At 36.6% G+C, this 20,260-nt stretch overlaps 1 protein-coding gene across 4 annotated transcripts in view; it reads right to left on the bottom strand.

The window, feature by feature from the left end:
* IPO11 (importin 11) overlaps positions 1-20,260 on the bottom strand; it is a 434,194-nt gene that overhangs the window by 245,546 nt on the left and 168,388 nt on the right. For all 4 annotated transcript variants that reach the window (XR_013827515.1, XR_013827516.1, XM_079916153.1 and 1 more), the window contains exons 28-29: positions 7,724-7,819; positions 425-509 (exon numbers count right to left, since the gene is read on the bottom strand). Coding sequence is in view for 2 of the 4 variants with exons in the window: in XM_079916153.1 (XP_079772279.1) it covers positions 425-509; positions 7,724-7,819 (181 nt within the window). In the remaining 2 variants the exon portion in view is untranslated. The remainder of the gene's footprint in view (positions 1-424; positions 510-7,723; positions 7,820-20,260) is intronic.

Raw genomic sequence — 20,260 nt, 5'->3', positions numbered from 1 at the left:
TTATAAAGGCTTGTAATGTATTTCAGAAAAAAATCATTATAAGATCCATGAAATAGGGAATAAAGAAATTTCAATAAATCTCAAAACAGAAGAATTAGCATTACAATTTAAATAAGGTTTGAGGGTCACATGGTTCCTGTAAATAAAGGAGTAAACCCTCTGCTAAGACAAGAAACAATTATTTCAGATCAAAAGTTAAACTCAACTTCCTGTACTATGAATGCAATTTATCTGTTTTAGGAGTATACCCCAAATTTCAAAACTCAGTTATGTTACATTAATTCTGCAACAGGGTCAGGCGGATGGATGGACGGAAGGAAGGAAGGAAGGAAGGAAGAATGGACCACCACATATTTTGAAACCTCCAGAATATAATGACAATATATGGTTTTCCCGGATTTTAGAAGCTACTTTTGTAACTTACCATCTTTTTCCTCTTATCCTGTTCTGTGGGTGGCTCTTCATCTTCTGTTACTTTCGGTTCTTCAAGATGAGACATTAACATACAGCTGCAGTTTTTAAAAAAATGTTTTAAATAAATAAAAAAGTCTATAATATACTAAAAACAAACCTCAAAATACTGAGAACAATAATGCTTCTATGTACCAATATGTGAGGAATAGCTAGATAAATTAGATGTATAATTAAAAAGTTTAATTATGAAAAGATATCTCACTTTTAAAAGGGTCACACCAAAAAAAATTTAGAGCATTTTGCTTCAGTATTTAGGTAATAAATTGTAAGAAATTTATTTATAGGCAACTTTTGAACCATAAATCACTTGACAAAACAAGGTATACCTTTTATATCTTTCTAAAAAATGATACTAAAAAAAATACACTTAAAATTAATACTTCTTTTCCACTAATCTTTATATGTCTAATTATTTATGTTTCATAACAGTAACAGTAATTTAAACAGTAACATCATTAAAACATTAATTATTAATTATGTAACAATCTACTTTGTGCTCCAAATTACATTACTATGCTATGAGGAACCTGTCCCTGATAGCACTTGTACCAGCAGGACAGTTATAAATCATTTTATTTTGATTATCTGCACTACTGCTCTTCACCATTAGCAGAGATAATAGAAATACAGCTTCCTATTCAGTCAACATTGGTTCCAGGGAGACAAGATATGAATATTGTCTAATGAATCAAGTTGATAGAACAAATGTCACTGTTCCTAATTTAGAATAGAATTCAGTAATTTATCAGAGTCATAGGTTCTTAACCAATAAACTGTGGCAAAGAAAGCTTAGTTTCTCTTATGTTTTGTGGCAAGTACAGGAGAAGGACACTTCCTAACTCAGCCGTGTAAATAACTTTTGATTCAGGGTTAAAGACAAGCGCTGACACCAGAAACCTGATCAGGCTCACTCCTGCAGGGGACATGAATGTCCTTTTATCCTTAATCCCCCACCATTAAAAAAATAATTTTTGGAACAACTGTCTCTGATGAGTCAGTACACCTGGTGGGATCAAACAGTAAGAACCTTAAACTGGAAATCAGAAGCCCTGAAAAACAGCAAGAGCTCAATCGCTAACTCACTTCATGGCTTTAACCTCTTGGAACTGCAATGCTTTCGTTCACCATGATATACAAGTTGACTCTTCAACAACATGGGTTTGAACTGCAGGGGTCCAGTTATACACAGATTTTTTTCTACAGTAAATACTACAGTACTACATGATCCCTCATTGGTTGAATCCAAGGACGTGGAACCAGAGGAACTGTGGGTATGATGGCCAACTATAAAGTATACTTGGGTTTTCAAATTCAAAGAGGGTGGGTACCCCAATCCCCGAGTTGTTCAAGGTCAACTATAAAATGATACAGCACAACTAGTTGGCCAAGTAACTCTGACACAAAGTTGGAAAATTATGACATTATTATCTCAACCCAAAAGGTATTTAGTTTAATAAAGTAAAATGTTTAGAAAAAGTCTAGATCCCAGTTTGCATTTTAGAACTGAAGTAAGATGGAGTTCCTTCACTTAAGCTATTCTAAGTCTGCTGCAGACTTGAATTTTAACTGCAATAGATCTGGATCTCCATGGAAGTATGCTTTGTACTGCATCAAATCCCTTCAATACATCCCAAAATCTGTCAACTTACCTGTATAGTAAAAAACTCTCTGTTCTTCCTTCCCTAAGTTAAAAGATTTATCACACTAATAATAAAGTATATTCTGGATATAAATATACACACTTTTTCCCCAAAGACCAGGATATTTTTACTTTGCAATTCTGCAAATTGCATTCATTTGGGTCTCTGAAAGGTAGAAAGTGGAGAAAAACAACAAAAAAAAATTGAACTGAAAAGCCCAAAGCTGAAATTCTCTACTGCAAGAAAATCTCCAATTAAAAGTCAAATCTTGGGGACTTCCCTGGTGGTCCAACGGTTAAGAACCTGCCTTCCAAGGCAGGTGACGTGGGTTCGATCCCTGGTTGGGGTAGTAAGATCCAACGAAGCCTGAGTGCCCGTGTGCCACAACTAGAGAGCCCGTGCACCACAACTACTGAGCTGCGTGCTCTGGAGCCCAGGCACCACAACGAGAGAGGAGCCCACGTGCCGCAATGAAGCACTCCCGTGCTGCAACTAAGACCCGACAAAATCCATAAATAAATACATACATACATACATACGTACATATATAAATAGATGTCAAATCTCATTTTGTTGACAAAGATTAAAGATAGGGAATCATGTTTTACATAAAAAGCATGGTGAGAATTAATAGAATTCTAGTAAGCTAAAATGTGTGCACTGTGAATGTAGTAATAGTAATAAAATAATAATAACAACAGTTTAAAATAGGGACAATTAACATGTGAGCATAGGCAGCCACCCCTCACATCCTACTCTCATCCACTGAATACATCCAGGCACTCTAGTCTGCTAACTCGGAATCTTTCCCAACAAGAAACTCCAACCAGCCAAACACAACCAACAGTGCTAGCATGCAACATGAAATCTTTTAAATTATTTCTGGTTTAAAGGTACATCTTTCATTTAATCTATACAAACCCACTTCTTTTTTTTTTTTTTTTTTTTTTTGCGGTACGCGGGCCTCTCACTGTTGTGGCCTCTCCCGTTGCGGAGCACAGGCTCCGGACACGCAGGCTCAGCAGCCATGGCTCACGGGCTCAGCCACTCCACGGCATGTGGGATCTTCCCGGACCGAGGCATGAAACTGTGTCCCCTGCATCGGCAGGCAGACTCTCAACCACTGCGCCACCAGGGAAGCCTCAAACCCATTTCTTAAGATTATAATAAAACTAGAACTGACAATATTCCATTGGTCTCTGCAGTGGACACTTAGGTTGCCTACATAATCGCCCTCCTTCCTAATAGAGCCCTGAACTTGTCGGTTACCCTCCTCTTCCATGTCACCATATGCTTCAGAAAAAGGTGATCTGAGCCCCAGGTGCCAGTGGCTCAGTAAGCAATCATGGCAATCCTATTCCTTTAGTTAATGACTGCTTTCAACAGGAGCGTGTTTAAGAAATTCTAGCCAATTAGACATGAAGGGAAGTCTGATGAAATGCCTTCTAGAAAAGTGTCCTATGATGTTAAAAAGACATAAGGAAAAAGAAGATTACTTGGTTGGCACTGGCATTGTCATGAACTGTAATGCCTAGAAGTACTTTCTGACGATTAGAGAAAGTAGCCTGCATAATGAAGTTAATGTGTTGAGGGGATGGAGTAGAAAGAACCTGGTCTTTAAAGATATTGTGAGGTCACAAGTAGCTAATCCTAGAGCCTCTTACCTGCAGTTGTTTTGTTGTAAGGGATAACAAATTTTTTTACTGTTAAAGACAGCTGACTCAGGGTTTCTCTTACTTGCAGCTGAAAATCCTTTTACAGTCCTTTAAATAAATATCTTAACAAAAATTCATTTCTGGGCTCAGGCCAAGAAACAGTCTCCCTCTCTTGATACACCTACTTCCCTCTACATGAAAATAGGAACGAGGTAATTCCTAATGTATCTCTTTGTCCTGGTAGTTAGCAAGATCAGGGCTGTTTTACATCTAGATGCCACATGTTTCGCCATTCAACCTTGTTTAAATTCCTTCAATCCTGTGTTAATAGTTTTCAGTCATAATGAGCATGAGCTTTTCTTATTCACTGCCTCAAATCCTCTAGACTGAAAACAAGCAACTAACTAAAGGTTGTATATTAGCAGTATAGACAAAGTGCCACAAAGGAACAGAGAAGGATGCGATGAATTCTTCCTGAGAGCATGGAAAGGAATCTTAGAGGTAGGTATTTGCGAAGAAGGGCAAAGCTAAGGGTGTGACATGCCAAGAAGAAGAAATGTTGAGTCAAGCCATGTATATAAAAGTGGCACATTTGGGGAAGAAGGTAGAATCTAGGGAGGAAGAGACAAGGCTAATAATGTAAACTGAGGATCAGCAAAGAATACTGCCCCATCAACTTTATAAGAAACTGGGCTTTTAATTTTAAGACATGGAGCAGAATGGATCAAAAGGGTAAAATTGGAGACAGAGAGACGCCAAGGAGGTCACTGAGACCAACATAAGTTAGGATAATATACAGGGGATAATTTAGAGTCAAGGAACCAAGGCTTCTTCTGATATCCTCTATTCCATTTTGAAGAGCTATCTGGTGGGTTAATGCATCAAGTGAAGGAAGAAAAATGCTTATATAAGCCTAAATTTTATTTTTGTTTTAAAAAAGCTATATCCTTGATGGCTGATATGTTTTATACTCTCTAACTATAAAAAACACAATTTATGAGTCTTTTTCAAATAAATTTTAGTGCCTCTAAGCTTCCTGAAATGCTGGCTAAATCCTTTCTTCCTTATTACTTCCCAAATTTTGGCAATAGGTTGTCAATCTCATCTCCCTTTGTGCCTAAAAACAATGCATAATTTAAGGAAAAAAAGGGAAGCCACTCTAACCAAAGACAAGCAGAAAGCAAATTGCAGGTGTCATTAATACATTTTCCTGGTTTAATAAAGTAAGAACTCTACTAACTAAAATACAAACATATAAAGAAACTCACGCAAAAAGATGAAACTAGACCATACACCATACACAAAAATTAACTCAAAAGGAACCAAAGACTTGAACATAAGACCTGAAACAATAAAACTCCTAGAAGAAAACTAAGTGGTTAGCTCCTTGACATTGGTCTCGGTGATGATTTTTTGGATCTGCTCCAAAAGCAAAGGCAACAAAAACAAACAAGTGGGACTACATTAAACCAAAAGGAAATCATTCAAAAAAATGAAAAGGCAACTTACTGAATGAGAGAAAATATTTGTAAATCATGTATTTGATAAGGGGCTAATATCCAAAATATATAAAAATCCAATTCAATTCAATAGCAAAAAAAATCAAACAATCTGATTAAAAAACAGGCAGAGAATCTGCACAGACATTTTCCCAAATAAGACATACAGAGGGCCAACAGACATATGAAAGGTCTCAACATCACCAATCATTAGGGAGATGGAAGTCAAAAACACAATGAGATATCACCTCACACCTGTTAGAATGGCTATCCTCAAAAAGTCAAGAAATAGCAAATGCTGGCAAGAATTATGGAGAAAAGGGAACCCTTGTGCATTACTGGTAGAAATGTAAATTGCTGCAGCTACTATGGAAAATAGTATGGAGTCTCCTCCAAAAATCAGGACTACTACATAAACCAGCAATTCCACTTTTGGGTATTTATCTGAAGAAAAACACTAATTCAAACAGATATATGCACCTCCCAGATCTGGGAGACCAGATAATGGTCTCCCAGTCAGTTTGTTGTGCTTACATCCAACATTTTCCTTTTACAAACCAAAACTTCCCTCATGGCTGAGTGTGGCATATAGAGCCAAAAGACCTTGGTTCTAGTCTTGACTCTTCCACTAATTTGCTGTGTCACTGCACTTTTCTGAGCTTCTGTAACCTATCTTTTAAATAATGAAACTACACTAGATAATTTCTAAACTTTATTTCTAACAACTTCCTGACTCTCCGCGCTTCCAGTTAACACACTATGCCTTTTCTTTCTCTGACATTCTATTAAAGCACAATCTGGAATACTACTGTTTTGTGTGCTTTGTTCAAAACATATATCATTGTCTTTACACATTACTAGTGTTTTCATGGTGCTATTATTATACACGCCCTCCCCCTAACTAAATTATATACTCCAAAGAAGACAGGGAACATTTGAATATATCCTAAATATTTCACAAAGTTGTAAACTTTGTCACCTATTATATATGTAAACACAATATTTATAGTCATGTGCCATATTCCGTACATTAACTTTTTTTTTTTTTTATTTTGCGGTACGCGGGCCTCTCACTGTTGTGGCCTCTCCCGTTGTGGAGCACAGGCTCCCATCGCGCAGGCTCAGCGGCCATGGCTCATAGGCCTAGCCGCTCCACGGCATGTGGGATCTTCCCGGACCGGGGCACGAACCCGTGTCCCCTGCATCGGCAGGTGGACTCTCAACCACTGCACCACCAGGGAAGCCCCCTACATTAACTTTTTAAAAACTGCCTACACACATAAAATGGTTTGTTATTTTGGGTTTGTAATCACAAAAGTCTGAGGTTTCCACTTCATCTGAACTCCTATGTTCCTGAAAGCTAAGTTACACGCCAGAAACATTTTGTTTATACATGTTTAATAAGATTCAACTACACATATCTACTTTCCATATTTTTCAACAAAGTATGATTCAAATGGCAATCTTTCCCATTTGCTATAGATGGTTTTATAAAAAGCAAGGAAAATGGGCTAAGTACATTATTGAGAAGTCAAGCAGTATGGAATCTCATGAAGCCTTGCTTATCATTATATGAAACATGCTTTAAATTAATAGCAATATTAAGAAAGATATGATAATTCTCCTATTATAAATAACAGGATATAGTGATAAAAATTTTTTTCACATTAATAGTTATATAAATGTGAGATTATCAGCATTCCTGATAATATAATTTTAACTAATCTCCCGAAGAATACACAGTTGACCCTTGAGCAACACAGATTTGAACATGTGTAGATTTTTTCAATAAATTCGTATTACAGTGCTACACATATTACAGTACTACACAATCTGTGGTTGGTTGAATCCATAGATGTGGAATCGCAGATACAGAGAGGGTCAACTGTAAAGTTATACGTGGAGTTTCAACTGTGCAGAAGGTTGGTGTCCCTAACCCCCACGTTGTTCAATAATCAACTGTAATTTTAACTACACTCTTTTGGAACTAGTCAAGTACCATATGACCCTCTAATATCTTAAAGGTGCCAGTGATGCTTCAACCAGTCAAATACAAATATAAGATGCTAATCCATTCCCCTTTCTCCATAACTCACCTGAAGGGCAGGGGAACATTGTTAGCGGAAAAAAAGAACATACTATTCAAGATATCTTAAAAGAGGAATTTATATGTTAAAATACACTTGGAATTTTTTTTAAAAACCTAATGTCAAATCATAAAATGATGATTAGACCAAAGAAGTCCAATTGAGAATTTCACTATAACAAAACTAAGCTTATCTCAAGATCCAACAATATTATAAGTAAAGTAACAAAAATATTTTTCTTTTATAAAGACAAAATTTAAAAGTTGCCATACCATGGCAACTTATATGGTTACAGTAAACAAAAATAATGCAGGATATAATTAATTACTCTCCAAGTCCAAGTGCAATTAATTAAATGATCCACCTACTCTTTATAAGTTCCCGTTTCAGGATCTTCTGTCATGACATCATGTAGGCCCTCCACTGAGATGTTTATAATCCCACAGAATTTATCTTGGATAACACTAGAATAAAAGAAGAGCAAAATAGGTTAAAATGAAGTATTTCAACAGGTAATTCTTTTTTTTCCCCTCAATTATCCTCTTGAACATGAAGAGAAATTTTAGTCTGAAAGTACAAAAGAAACTTTCAAAATATATTTCTTAAAGCAGAAATTGTACTTTGCATATTACAGTAAAATTTTCTTTCAGTAGATTACCAGTATGCTTAAATACTTAGGTGGGTAGATCAGATGGGAAAGAGATGCTTTAATATTCTTTAATTTATTATAATAGTCTTGTGTTAATGTCATAACTAAAAGAATAAAGGTACAAAATTTTGAATATTCAAAGTCTCTACTCCTGAGGAAAAAGACAAGCGATAGACTGGGAAAAAATATCTGTAAAACATAAATCTGATGAAGAACTTGGCGCTGAAAACTCAGATGACAAATAACTCAATTTAAAAATGGACAAAAATTTGAACAGATACTTCACCAAAGAAGATAATACAGATGGCATATGAGCACTTGAAAAAATGCTCAATATCATTCGTCATCAGAGAAATGCAAATTAAAACTGTAACGAAATTTTTTTTTCTTTTGGCCACACCATTCGGCTTGCTCGGGATCTTGGCTCCCCGACCAGGGATTGAACCCGGGTCCTTGCAGTGAAAGTGCTGAGTCCTAACCACTGGACTGCCAGGGAATTCCCTGTAATGAGATTTTAATAAGTAAAATTAAGAAGACTGACAATACCAAGTGCTGGCAAGGGTGAAAAACAACAGGACCTCTCATACGTTGCCAGTAAGAATAAAAAATGACAGATCCATTTTGGAAAACACATTGGCAGTTTATAAGTTAACACTCCACACAACTAAGCAATCCCATTCCTGGGTATTTACCCAAGACCAAAACAAGTATTCGCAGATCTGTATGTAAATATTTATGGTACTTTTACTCATAATCCGAAACTGCAAAGATCCTAATGTCTACCAACTAACAAATGGATAAACTGTGGGACATTTATCCAATGGAATAATCAGCAATAAAAGGGAACAAACTACAGATACCTGCAAAAACTTGAATAAATGCCAAAAACATTACACTGAGAAAAATAAAAGATTTGAAACGCTATATACCGTATGACTCCATTTATGTGACTTTCTGGAAAGGCAAAATTATTTAATCAGTGGTTGCCAGGCAAAGGGACACAAGGGAACTTTTGGGGGTGATGGTTATGTTCTGTATCTTGAGTGTGGAAGTGTTATACACTGTGTACATTTGCCACAACTGTATGCTTAAAAGAGGTTTTACTGTATGTGAACTATACCTTAATAAGCCTAACTTTTAAAAAGTAGAAGTATATGACCATTTACTGGCACACAAAATTAGCTAAAAATAACTGAATAAATTATAACTCATCTCCAGGGAACTAATAGCATCATTCCTGCAAGGGACATACTGTGTTTCTCATACTGCATTAACATGCATAATTAAGTTTTAAAATGTTCACTAAAAGTAGTTCCCAAAGTCAACACAGTTTGGGTCATGTTCTCACCTTTGTAAAGTCAAAACCTTCTGTCTGTACTTTCAAGTGTGATCAGGTTTTAGAGAACTAAATCACCAGATGGGCAAAATAACCAATAGTTGTTATCATTCCGTTGCATTTTAATATGTATGTAACAACCTATTGCAAGAGTATATATTTTTGATATCATTATATATCCTTCGCATAAGAATTTTTAAAATCTCTCAAGAAAGAAACACGCATACAATCTGCCTTATCTGGTTTAGCGAGAAACACCTTAGAAAAAGGTATTGGAGCCAACAGGCACATAAAAAGCTGCTCAACATCATCATTATTAGAGAAATACAAATCAAAACTACAAGGAGGTATCACCTCACATCAGTCAGAATGGCCATCATCAAAAAAGCTACAAACAATAAACGCTGGAGGGGAACCCTCCTACACTGTTGGTGGGAATGTAAGTTGGTACAACCATTATGGAGAGCAGTATGGAGGTTCCTTAAAAAACTAAAAACAGAGTTACCATATGACCCAGGATTCCCACTCCTGGGCATATATCCAGAAAAGATGAAAACTCTAATCCAAAAACATATGTGCACCCTAATGTTCGGAGCAACATTATTCACAATAGCCAAGACACAGAAACAACCTAAACGTTCATCTGCAGATGAATGGATAAAGAAGATGCGGTACATATATATACAATGGAATATTACTTAGCCATAAAAAAGGATGAAATAATGCTACTTGCAGCAACATGGATGGACCCAGAGACTGTCATACTATGTGAAGTAGGGTAAACAGAGAAAGACAAATATTACATGATATCACTTAATATGTGGAATCTAAAAAAATGATACAAAGGAACTTATTTACAGAACAGAAATAGACTCACAGACATAGAAAACAAACTTATGGGTACCAAAGGGGAAAGGGGGGTAAGGATAAATTAGGGATTTGGAATTAACAGATACACATGACTATATATAAAATAGATAAACAACAAGGACCTACTGTACAGCACAGGGAACTACATTCAATATCTTGTAATAACCTATAATGGAAAAGAATCTGAAAAAGAATATATATATGTGTGTATATATGTGTGTATATATATATATATAACTGAATCACTTTTCTGTTTAGCTGAAACACTGTAAATTACCTATATGTCAAATTTTTAAAAGTCATATTAAAGTAAATGATTTTTAAAAAGCATTAGAAACCAAGATTGTGCACTAAAGGTTCAGCCACTCTCTGTCATTTCTCTAGGTGTTGGTCTTCTTGTCTGTAAAGTGAAGATTGGACTCGGGGATGGCAGATACATGGCAAGGAATACAGCCATTTTCCCTTCCCACTGCAGAGTTAATTCACCACTAATCCATCATAGCAAGCTAAGGCAGGCAGGGCCTGACATTCCTTTCTAACAGAGCAGCATTCTGGATAGCTATCAACAACTGATTTCAATTAGCTGAAAAAGACAAAAGCCCTGTATTCTATAGCTTCCAAGGCTCTTTACCAGGCCTTTATGTCAATATTATTTAGGGACAATCCACTCAGGCAGCTGCCTTCTCTGCTCAGATCACCTCCAAGATCAACCCCACACCTTCTAGGGCTAGAAATTTCCCAAGAAATCAATGGAATTTCTGAGTACTGTGTATTTTCTCAAAATGATTATGAATTTTCCTAACAGGTATCTGACAACCCACGTGTGACCATGTTCTACTATGTGTGTGAATGTTAATTATAAGGCAGTGTAGGGGAGAGAGAGATTTAAAAAAGGTATAATTTGACAACCAGCTCATTTGTTTACATGTTTTACTTCAAATTATCATATTGATCAATGCTGGGGCTACCAGCATGGTCACACATGTTTCCGAGGAGATGGTAAGAAGTTATATCTTTGCCATAATTAGAAAATGATACAGTGCTACAGCACTGGGCCTCAATTCAGAGACGAACATTTACAGAATGAGCCTTGAAGGCTCAGAACAGATTGTGATAAACTGCAGCACGGATAAGGTAAACTTTTGACTGCACAATTCTTGCCAAAGGCAGTAACTTCACCCCTTTCTCATAGATGATCGGATTATTTAGATGACACTGCTAGAACCAGAAGGAAGCTTGAAAAGTTCTGAGAGAAATCTAATAGGTTCAGGAGCCTGAGGTTTACAGAAAGCCAAAAGACAGTATTAGTGAATGATTGACAAAAAAGAGTGTTAAAATCAAACTAAAGAAGAGATAAGGATACTCACAGAAGCAGACTGGACACAGGCCAGAAGATATAGGTCCAACCTCGGCTCTACCTGCACATGCTAGTCAGGAAGAAAGACTATTGTCCTGGCCCATGCTTATTCAGGCTTGGAGGAGAAGTCAGTCATGTGATCACTGTGATTCACACTCCTTCCCTCCCCTGCCTCCAGCTGAATTTCTAGCTCTACCAAGTGAGAGGCTTACATGACTATCTTGTAGGGGTGAAGAAGGGAGGTGAGGCAACCTCAGTCAGTCATTTTTTTCAATGAAATGTCACCCATACTGCACAGAAAAGGACACAAGAGGCAGAGATCTAGCCTGGGGGAAAGCGGGGGAAAAGGGGGGATTAATTCCAGTAGACGGGGGAAACCATGCTTACCCTGGGGTACTTAGTAAGTGCCAGAGCGGGTGAGGCTTGGACTTCAAGTTCAGAAAAGGGGAAAATGCCTATGGCACAGAGTAGAAAGGTATGTAAACTGGCTTTGAATGAAAAGAGTTGACTCTAGAAAAGGAGACGGACTGAAGAAAAAGAGTGGAAAAGGAGATTCTATGCCACATTTTGGGATCAATAAAAGGAGAAGTTAAACAAAAATTATCTTCAAAGTATTCAATTTCAAAAAGCACTCAGAAGGATGCAACTCAACTACCACTCATTAAGCAGTTTGGGAAAAGTACCCCAAAATAATACAGGTAACAAAAACCTAAAAGAGGCTTGTACTTTCCTTGCATACAGATGTTTAAAGAAAACAAGCATTAAGAAGTTACAAATTCTTTTCCTCCTTTTTAAAGTATTACAAAAATGTGTAAATGTTACATTTAAGAAGAAGTCTTTAAAATAAAATTTTTATAGACAGTATTCTTTATGACTTTTTGAATATTAAGCATTTGTTTCCCTTTTTATCCACACAATACTCTCAACCCTGTACTTTATAAATTAAGAATAAATCTTGTTTTTTGTAATATACAATCTTTCTGAATTACATGCTTTAAAATGTAATTAGACATCTAAAATGGAAACAATCAAAAGAGAGCTGGAAACCAGGAATGAAATAGCAATAGGTTTGGAGGAACAAAGGGAAGGAGAAAAGTCATTGTACTTTGATAATCTTATATACATTATTTCTTTAAATACAACAAGCCAGGAACTAGGTATTATACTGTTTTTGTTTCTTTATGAAAAAAGCTCAGTTTTTTTCTTTTATATGTATTACATACTGGAGTTACGAGTAATACTTTATTAGAATTCTCAGTGTATCATCTCCTAATAGTAGTCTTCTTGTGTATATCCATTCAAATCTGGTGTCTGGTATAATGTCGGAGAAGTAAAGGTAGCCAGAGAAAACCATGTAATTTTAAATCTCACTCAACTCTTAATTCTCCAAAATCAGTGCTTACCACGAAGTGGCAGTTCACATTAACTAGGGCACGGCAACCTAGTATCCCTGAAAGAGACAGCCAAACTCCATGCTAGTCTATACAATGGTCCCTCGATAACCATGGATGCTCAAGTCCCTTATACTATAAAATGGTGTAGTACGGTAGGCCCTGTGTATCCATGGATATGGAACACGCAGGTTTCTACAGCACGGTAGAAAAAACAACATTCAGGAGCTTAAAGAAAAAACAAAACACTGATTACTGATTATTCCAGCCAGAAGTTTATCTTGGTATACTCCCATGAGCAGACTTCAGAAGACTGGCTTACTGAGTATTAATAAGAGGTGGATTTATACCAGGATACCAATTAACTCACAAAGAAAGAAGTGATTAGAGTAAGTGGTCATATTACCTAGGCCAATTCTTCCTGGTGTATAGGTCACCATGGTCAAGTTCATTCACTTTAGTGGACATTTTATGAGCTCACAAAACATGTTAGACATCCTGAAAAGCCCTGGGGATAAAAAAGATGGCCACCTCAGGGAACTTAGAAACTAAAGGACAAAGAAATGAAGCAACAAAAGAGATGTTCCTTTTTGTTCTAAATCAGGTTATGATATCCTGAATAACTGACTTTCTCAATTTTACAGGTTTCTGACTTACTGGGTTGGCCAAAAAGTTCCTTCAGGTTTTAAGTAAAAATAAAAGACGCATTGTTCATTTTCACCAAGAACTTTATGGAAAAACGTATTCACTGTTTTGTTCCACTACCTTCTGCCAGTTTTCAGGTAACTTCATAATTCCATCTTCCCAAAACTTTTTATCTTCGTGAGCAAAGAACTGTTCCAGGTGCCTTTTACAGTCTTCCAGAGAATTGAATTTTTTTCCATTAAGAGAATTTTGTAAAGATCGAAATAAATGGAAATCTGAAAGTGCAATGTCTGGTGAATAAGATGGATGAATCAGAACTTCCCAGCCAAGCTGTAACAGCTTTTGCCTGGTCATCAAAGAAACATGCAGTCTTACGTTATCCTGATGGAAAATTATGCGTTTTCTGTTGACTAATTCGGACGCTTTTCGTCGACTGCTGCTTTCAGTTGGTCTAATTAGGAGCAGTACTTGTTGGAATTATTTGGTTTTCCGGAAGGAGCCCAAATTAGAGGACTCCCAATTTCACCATATACACAACATCACCTTCTTTGGATGAAGACTGGCCTTTGGTGTAGTTGGTGGTGGTTCATTTCACTTGCCCCACAATCTCTTCCATTCCACATTATTGTACAGTATCCACTTTTCGCCACCTGTCACAATTTGTTTTAAAGACAGAACTTTTTCATTACGTTTAAGTAGAGAATCGCACGTGGAAATATGGTCAAAAGGTTTTTTTTGCTTGGAACCCAAACGTCAAAGCGATTCATATAACCAAACTGGTACAAATGACTTTCAATGCTTGATTTGGATATTTTGAGTATGTTGGCTATCTCCTGTGTGGTATAACGTTGATTGTTCTCAATTAATGTCTTGATTTGATCTCTATCAACTTCAACTGGTCTACCTGACCACGGAGCACTGTCCAGCGAGAAATCTCCAGCACGAAACTTTGCAAACCACTTTCGACACATTGTCAGTCACAGCACCTTCTCTATACACTGCACAAATCGTTTTTTTTTGTTTCAGATGAGTTTTTACCTTTCTTGAAATAATACAGCATAATATGCCGAAAATGTTGTTTTTCTTCCATCTTCAATATTAAAATAGCTACAAAACTTCACCAATTTTGATGTTTTTTTTTTAATGCACGCTGATATGACAGCTGTCAGAATACAATTTAACAAAATTGTTTCAAATGAAGTTAAAGACAACTAAGCCCTATCTTACGGAAAAAACTGAATGAACCTTTTGGCCGACCCAGTATTTACTGGCTTAAGTCAGTCTTGTCAGTCCTGTCGTCTGGATGGTGCCCATGAAGCACTGGCAAATTACTATTCTCTAAGCCTCATCACTGGCCTCTAGAGACTGGATCATTCTACCACCACTTGAGATCTTAGAATTTTCAAGTTAACTTATCTTTTATTTATTGCATTAGGATAGATGCTTCTCCTAAAGGAATCCCAAATTTGATATAAACTTATTTTCATTTCACAATGCTAAATGGGACCCAACTGATTCTATTCATTCCCTTATTATTGAGGGCTTCAAGGAGGCAAATGGGTGCCTTCTTTTCTTTCTCCTTAATTTAAGAACTTTCAAGGCCTATCGAGAACCTCAGCAAGCTCTACTAAAACCACCTTTCCAAAGTGGTATTGAACTATTCTTCCTTTCACTGCTCTCAGGCATTAAGTCATCACCTCCTGAATACAGAAGTTCCTGACTCCAATAACTGCTTACTCACTTCCTGCTCCTCACAATGTTCTCCCTCCTTTTTTCTATTCAATGTATAATTCACATTTTCTTCACGAAGTCTTCCCTTGACCACTCTTTACCTCACTGTAATTGAGCACTCTGTCCTTTGAATTTCCAATAGCATAAAACCTCTGCACATTTGGCGTGCCACTCATGTGGCACCTTTTTTATTACTTTCTTCTTATGTCCTTTAATTTTTCATGCCTGCTCTCCTTAAGATGGTAAGTAACATGAAGCAGAGCCCATATGTTACGTTTATTTCTTTATGTCTCTTAGGGTAACATTATGCATCATGTGAACACACAATAAATAATCATAGGAATTTATGATCCCCAAAGCTCGAAAACTGCCCTCCCTTGTTTTTTTTTTAAACAATACTATTTTTACTTCTTTTTAAAATTACAAGTATAGGTAACTAAGCTGTAGATAACATATTACAATTGACTAGTCTACACCTGACATTAGGCAGAAAATAGAACAGAAGGTGGCTGTGTTGGAATCTACATCTGAAACATTCATCTTAGAAAATGCAAGGAAAGTTTAACATCAAGGATGAAAGGAGAGAATAAAAGTAAAACTGAAGGGCAAGAAGTATTGGTAATCTTCCTTTTTACCTATCATACTTTTCCTTTTATTATTTTACATACTTGGTTGATACATTAATTTATTTGCACAGACCAGAGGTACAACTATGCTACAGAAAGAAGACTGGCCTTTTTAAACATCTGCTTGTTTTGTTCTTCAAGTATGTGGTAAGTGATGTTCTATATATATATACAGACACAAACATTAAGTAAGTAGGTGAGAGCATTAAAAATTTTACTCAGTGGGTAAAGACCATCTGATCATTTAAAACAATTCCACATAGTGTTTAGTAAACTTTTCTTTTTCAGTTAAATGCACATGAGTAAAACTACAGCTCTTAATCTTGACTTAGTATTTCCTAAAGGTATGACATTTTCTGGGTGTGTAACAGTATCTGTAGAATATGTGAATTGCAGAAACTTCACACAGAGTGATATTTTCTTGCTTTTGAAAACTATGTACTAAAGAAAAAAAAATCCATCATTCTCGTGTTTTTCACCCAACTTAAAAAATCACGCTTGCTTAAAATTATTTCTGTCCTTTTGTATCACTATGAACCCAACCACAGGTGTCCAGAAAAGAAAATGCCCCTAGAAAGACAGTGCAAAATTTTTAATCCCAAAGGCACAAATAAAAGAAATATTCTAATATTCATTTGGTTAGCCTAAACAATAAATATTAGGTTAAATGTGAAAAGGACTCTAGTTTCTTTCCACTTATCCAATTTTTATCAGTATTTTTCTAGAAAGCATTTTACACTTCCAGTTTTTAGATTAACTGATCCATCATCATAGAGCCTGTGCCTTAAGTAACTTCTCTGTAAGTGATGGATTTACACATTTACATCACACCTTCATTCCCTTGGGCCTTGGAGGAAAACAGGAATGCAGAAACACCAAATTTTCAGTTACTTTTTCTGAACAGTTTTATAATCGAAAATTGATGATTTAAGTTTTTCATAGTAGCAAGCCCAAGAAAGAAAGAAATCAGAACTTCAGATACTTTAAAATTTTCTCTGCTCTAACCAGACAACAATTATACTATTTGTACACTGCACCTAATAATATCTGAACCCACTCACATCATTAAACCCTAAGTCAGAGGGTCGATGAAGTTAAGGTAATTTAAGAAAATAAGTTTTTAAGCACTAAAAGACACAATCAAATAAAATATTCTGTAAATTATACTTTTCTGCTTATATTAACAATATTAAGCAAAGAACAGCAGTTTACTAAAAGAAAAAGGAAAACGAAAAAAGCCTTGATTTATCGGTCTTATTCCAGAATTCCTACCACACCGGAAGTTATAAAAGTGGTGACATTTATACTAAGATCAGGTTTTTCCCCTCTCTATTTTCCAGGACCTAGGCTGGAAATATTTCTGTCACTTAAATGGAAACATACATCCTTTCTACATAGTTAATTCTCTTCATGGTCATGGAACAGTGTATGTGTTAATAAATCTAGTTCCCTTGACAAATACTGGGCAAGGAAATAAAAGGATAAAAAGTTCATAATGGAAGTTCACTAAGTTATTTTAAAATTAAAGTTTATACAACAATTATCCTTACATATTATAAAACATTCCCCCAATTAACTTTTTTTCTTTTTTGACTGCATAGAGGTGGGGGGGAAAAGCAAGCCGTTATCTTTAAGACAATAAGAAATAACTACAATGATCTATGTATAGTGGGATGAGAAGAAACTGCCATATTATATGATTTTCAAGAGGAAGACTAAGCTTTAAGAAACACTGCTCAGTGAAGATATACTAAGGTTCCATTAAAAAGAAGATGATGAATGACTGGCACAGAACTGTTTGTAAACGACATTAGGCTGAAAAAACCCAACCAATGCTTATTTTCAAAGCTTATAGGAGTCACCTGACAAACTTTTTTTTTTAAAGTGATACAAAAGAATTTAATAGAGATTTAGTAATTATTGGGTTGGAGGCACGACCTCACCATTATAAATGGTGGACATTGTTGAAAACAGAGCTATACAAGTTATCACAAGGCAATTGAAGATAATGTGCTCTGTAAAACAGTGTTATGTGATCAGAAGGGAAGTCTGTGATGATGAGAACATTGATGTCAAAGATTTACATGAAGCATTTGAATAAAACTATCACGAAATAACAGGGGGAAAAAATCTCTCTATTTACATTATTTTAAAATATGTATATGGAACTAAACTAACAATATAATAGGCATTTGACTATTTTGTTACAGCTTTGTAAATACAACACATTCAAGCTGACCAAAAACCTTATGTAGATTTTTCTTATAGGGAAAATGAGTTAAATGCCTGCTATTTAGACCTGCCTCATTCAGGCACACTGCCAAATTCCTCCTAAATACTGCTAGCACTCACAATGACCTCTCTGAGCTTTGGAACCCTATTACATCTACATCCTCCTTATCCACTCTTGGCAGTCTCACAAGCATCTCTAACTTAAGGTAGCCAACACCAAACTTTTGAGTGCCTTCCCAACAAAAACAAAGCAAAACAAGATAGAAAATCAAAATCAGGCTCTCTTCCAGTTGTCCTTATCTGACTACAGAGCAATTCTAAGCACCCAGTGACTCAGGCCAGAACCTGGGATTCAGTTGTGACCTTTCTCCTCATCTACCCATCAAAAACCCAATTTATCATCAAATTCTGTCACATTTATCTATGAAATTTTTCGACTTCTCTATATTCCTACTGTGAACAGCGTGCTGCAAGTCAATTCTGTCTCTACTTTGAACTATTGCATAACTTCCCACATGGGGACCCTTCCACTCTTTGCTTCTTCTAATTCATTCTCTACACAGTGCTCTTTTGCAAAATCTGATCATGTCTCCCTTGCTTTAAAGTAAGGGTTTACACATGCTAACACATATATATGGAATCTAAAAAAAAAGAAAAAATGGTTCTGAAGAACCTAGGGGCAGGACAGGAATAAAGACGCAGATGTAGAGAATGGACTTGAGGACAAGGGGAGGGGGAAGGGTAAGCTGGGACGAAGTGAGACAGTGGCATGGACATATATACACTACCAAATGTAAAATAGATAGCTAGTGGGAAGCAGCTGCACAGCACAGGGAGATCAGCTCTGTGCTTTGTGACCACCTAGAGGGGTGGGATAGGGAGGGTGGGAGGGAGATGCAAGAGGGAGGGGATATGGGGATATATGTATACATATAGCTGATTCACTTTGTTATACAGCAGAAACTAACACAACATTGTAAAGCAATTATACTCCAATAAAGATGTTAAAATTTTTTTAATAAATTAAGTAAGTAAGTAAGGGTTTAACCTTTCAGTAACTTCCCATTACACATAAAAATCCAAACTCCTAATCATAGTTTACTCAGCCCCATCTGACCTGGTTGCTGCCTACCTCTCTCTGACCTCACCTAACTTTTCATACTACTCTCCAGCTATACTAGCCTTCTTTCTGACAAACACTTTCTTAGTCTTAGGACTTCCATGGAGGGATTCCATCTGCTAAGAATGCTATTGCCTGAATTTACCTGGTTAGTTGTATTTACAGTAGGAATGAAACTCCAGGAGGGTATGGTCCTAAATGGAAAAAAACTCAGATTTTTCCTTCCCAAGTAGGGAGAAACCTTGTCCTTCCCTACTATGTTTCTCTTCTGTGAGTCTTCTTTACTCACAGCACACTTTACTTCTGGTCACCAATTGTGTGGAAGATTTTCCCAACATGCCATTCTCTGTGACACCCGCTGGATGACCTACAATTTAACTCAATTCTAACACTATCTCCCTGGAGATAATGTCAGATCACACAGGTTAAGGTCTCAGACCCACAAGACTGAGCCACCCCCCAAGTACCTCAGATGCCAAAGGTTCCAATGACTCCTCCCTAGGTTCAACAAATTTGCCAGAGAAATCACAGAATTCAGGGAAACATGTTTACCAGTTTACTAAAATATATGATAAAGAATACAGATGAATAGCCAGATGAAGAGCTACAGAGGGCAAGGTCTGGGAGGGTCCTGAGCACAGGTGCTTTGGTCCCTGTGGAGGTGGGGCGTATCACCCCTCCGATGTGGATGTGTTCCTCCATCTGGAAGCTCCTTGAACACACTACTATTGGGATTTTATGGAGAATTCCTTACATACATACTCAATTATTAACTCCATTTCCAGCTCATCTCCCCTCTGTGGAAGATGGGGCTTGGAGCTGAAAATTCCAAGCCTCTAGTCATGGCTCAGTCTCTCTGGTGACCTCAGTCTAGGAGCCCACCCCAGAGCTGCCTCGTCAGAACAAAAGATGCTCCTAATGTTCTTATCACTTAGGAAATTACAAGGG

Source organism: Stenella coeruleoalba (genome assembly GCF_951394435.1).
Source record: "Stenella coeruleoalba genome assembly, chromosome: 3".
NCBI classification, from domain to species: Eukaryota; Metazoa; Chordata; class Mammalia; order Artiodactyla; family Delphinidae; genus Stenella; species Stenella coeruleoalba.
Note: the sequence above shows the minus strand (reverse complement) of the source record. Positions and strands in the feature narration are given on the sequence as shown.